Genomic DNA, 2,877 nt, shown 5'->3' on the forward strand with positions numbered 1-2,877 from the left:
TGTAATTACGGGACAGAAACCATCCACATTAAAAGACCAATTTATGTTTATCCAATTTATCGAATCCACTTTTCATTATTTTATTCGAAAGTTATATAAAAAAATTCAATTGAAACCAAGTATTTTCACTAAAATCCATAATGATTCCGTTATGCTCTATTGAAGATCGTGTTTTTTCTCTCTATAGGCATCAATATCGCTCTAATATAAGTTAGACCCTCTAATTTAAAATCTGCCACAATAACATCATCTGTTTACCACAGGATGTTTGCTTCACATTATTCGTATCCCGCTCCGGTTCGCTGCCAAACGCACCGCAGAGGTGAACGCAAAGCCGCCCGTGAACGGCCGAGCTGCGTACCCGCTCATCCCCAGACCGGCGCTCCTTCGCAGCCGCTGTGTCCGCTCTCTGCACACGGTAGTCCAGCTGAGCCCCCTCGGAGCCGCGGCCCTTCGGACCACCGAGCTGACGGAGGTCGCCTTCAGGTTGTTGAGCCCCAACATGAGGCGGTTCACTTTGTTTGAGTACATTTTCACAACACCTGTCCCCACGGCTTCCGTCGGTTCTTCTTCGGCTGCAGCTCGAACAGAGACAGGCCACTTTGCTGCCTCCTACTGGTTTATCCGTCACATCACAGCCACCTTGATTCCTTGTTATGTTGTAAATTGGTAATTAGAAAAAACGAAAGGATTTTTTTGAATCGTTCTGTAAAAGTCTGTGATTGGCTCAAAGTTATTCTTATCATGACAAAGTAATGGCAGGACGTTTGTATCTGTGGCAGGACACAAATGTTTGTTCTGGAAACCAACAAATCTGTTGTTCTTATGTTCTATGGTGACAGAGAATAATGTGACAAAAAAGGTCTGAATTTAGTGTGTTTCTAATGATGAAAAGTCAAGACACAAATTTTTTGTTGTGGTGATAATTATGCCACTAACAATATTTTTAAATAGCAAAAACTGATGCATGTAACTGCAAAGATGAACTAAATTTGGTTTCTATGCATAACATCCATCCATCCATCTTCTTGACCGCTTTGTCCCTTTCGGGGTGCCGGAGCCTATCCCGGCTACTGATGGGCGAAGGCGGGGTACACCCTGGACAGGTCGCCAGTCTGTCGCAGGGCCTCAATCACACATCCATTCAATCTCACATTCACACCTAGGGACAATTTAGAGTCACCAATTAACCTATGAAGCATGTTTTTGGACGGTGGGAGGAAGCCGGAGTCCCCGGTGAAAACCCACACACGCACGGGGAGAACATGCAAACTCCACACAGAAAGGTCCCAGCCGGGAGTCGAACCGGGGCCTTCTCGCTGTGAGGCGAGAGCGCTAACCACTTGCGCCACCGTGCAGCCCCCTATGCATAACATAATTTCTAAAACTGCTCTATGTGTGTATATTTGTGAGGACTTTTAAAATGTCTATATAAACTAATAACTTATCTGAAAAATATGCAAGGTTTTCTCAGAATTCATCATTAATAAAATCATGTTTATTGAAACTTACTATGGCTTGTTTGAGAAAACAGCAAAAATAAAGTAATTTAATTTCATTTTAAACTCAAGTGAATTCCAGAGGAAGAAATTTGCTACTTAGGCTAAAACGATTCAAATGACGCGCCTCTGCTGTGGAAGCCGCTTGGATTTGAGGTTTACATTTGTGAAACGGATTAAATATTTAGGTTTACGACAATTTTCTGATGTGTATTCCAGTGATTCATTTTTTCCCCCTTCATTTGTGCTTTAGATATTCAACCCTTTCATAATTTTATGCTGTGATGTGTTTAAAAAAAAGCCGGTTTATTCTCATCTATACTTCATATTATTTCTGAGTTTTATCATACTTACAGGAACAATAAAGCTTTCTTTTTTTTTAACCCAATAGAACAGGGGTGTCAAACTCCTTATGGTTTGGGGCCACATTCCAGCCGTCTGATCTCAAGTGGGCCGGACCAGTCACATAATAGCAAAACAACATGGTCCATTTGTTATCTGTGGCTTTGTTTTTTTCTCAGTTGGAAAAAATGCCTAATCATTTATTATTACAGATTCATTCAGAGACCACTGGAATCTTAAATAAATGGATTTCACTTTTTTAAATTCAGTTTTACACAGACTGAATATTTTACATCTGACATTGAGGTAATCCTGATAATAAACTCAAGATGGAAAAAAAAACACCTGCTTAAAATATGAAGGTGCAAATCACTGTAAAATGAAACATAATAAATTTCCAAATATTTGAGAACATAACAATTTGGAGTTAACCTCCTTTTCTCTCCTGAAACTTGGCTTTAACCAGGTCGTCAATATCAGGATTCAAATCCTGAAATACCCCAATGACATTCAAGAGTGTGAAATAAAAAAATGTCCAAAAATCTGTTTCCTGTGGCTTTTTCTTAGAGGCGGACATGCACATTTCTTTATAGAACTATAACTCGTCTACAGGAATGGGCTCAAAACTTGCTTTTTCCCCAACATCCTTATATTTTTTTTTCTCTTTGTGACTGGGCCGGATTAAATCATCTGGAGGGCCGGATCTGGCCCGCGGGCCGTATGTTTGACACCTCTGCAAAAACAAATGAGGGGGTTCTTGTATGTTGAAAACTTAGATCGGTTTAGTCTGGAGTAAATATAAAAAGATCGCTTTCGGATAAATTCTTTGAAACTATAAGACACCTTCAATGGAAACCTTGACAAGAGGAGGATATCTAGATCGTTAACATTACATTGATCGTTTACATGATCAACATAATTCCAGTAGATTCTGAAGGAGAAAAGCGCCGTTGATCGTGTTTAAGGTTGAAAAGTTATAGTATGTAACCATCAGCTTTTATAGAGCCACGTTAATGTTACTATTATGATATGAGTC

General features: G+C 39.8%; 1 protein-coding gene across 2 annotated transcripts in view; it reads right to left on the minus strand.

Moving 5' to 3' along the window:
* coq3 (coenzyme Q3 methyltransferase) overlaps positions 1–616 on the minus strand; it is an 11,157-nt gene extending 10,541 nt beyond the window's left edge. For both annotated transcript variants that reach the window (XM_024268427.2, XM_024268426.2), the window contains exon 1: positions 362–616. In XM_024268427.2, coding sequence (XP_024124195.1) covers positions 362–531 — 170 coding nt within the window. In that variant the 5' untranslated portion in view covers positions 532–616. The remainder of the gene's footprint in view (positions 1–361) is intronic.
* Positions 617–2,877: the final 2,261 nt, after the last annotated feature.

Source organism: Oryzias melastigma, linkage group LG16, assembly GCF_002922805.2.
Source record: "Oryzias melastigma strain HK-1 linkage group LG16, ASM292280v2, whole genome shotgun sequence".
In the NCBI taxonomy this organism is placed as follows: Eukaryota; Metazoa; Chordata; class Actinopteri; order Beloniformes; family Adrianichthyidae; genus Oryzias; species Oryzias melastigma.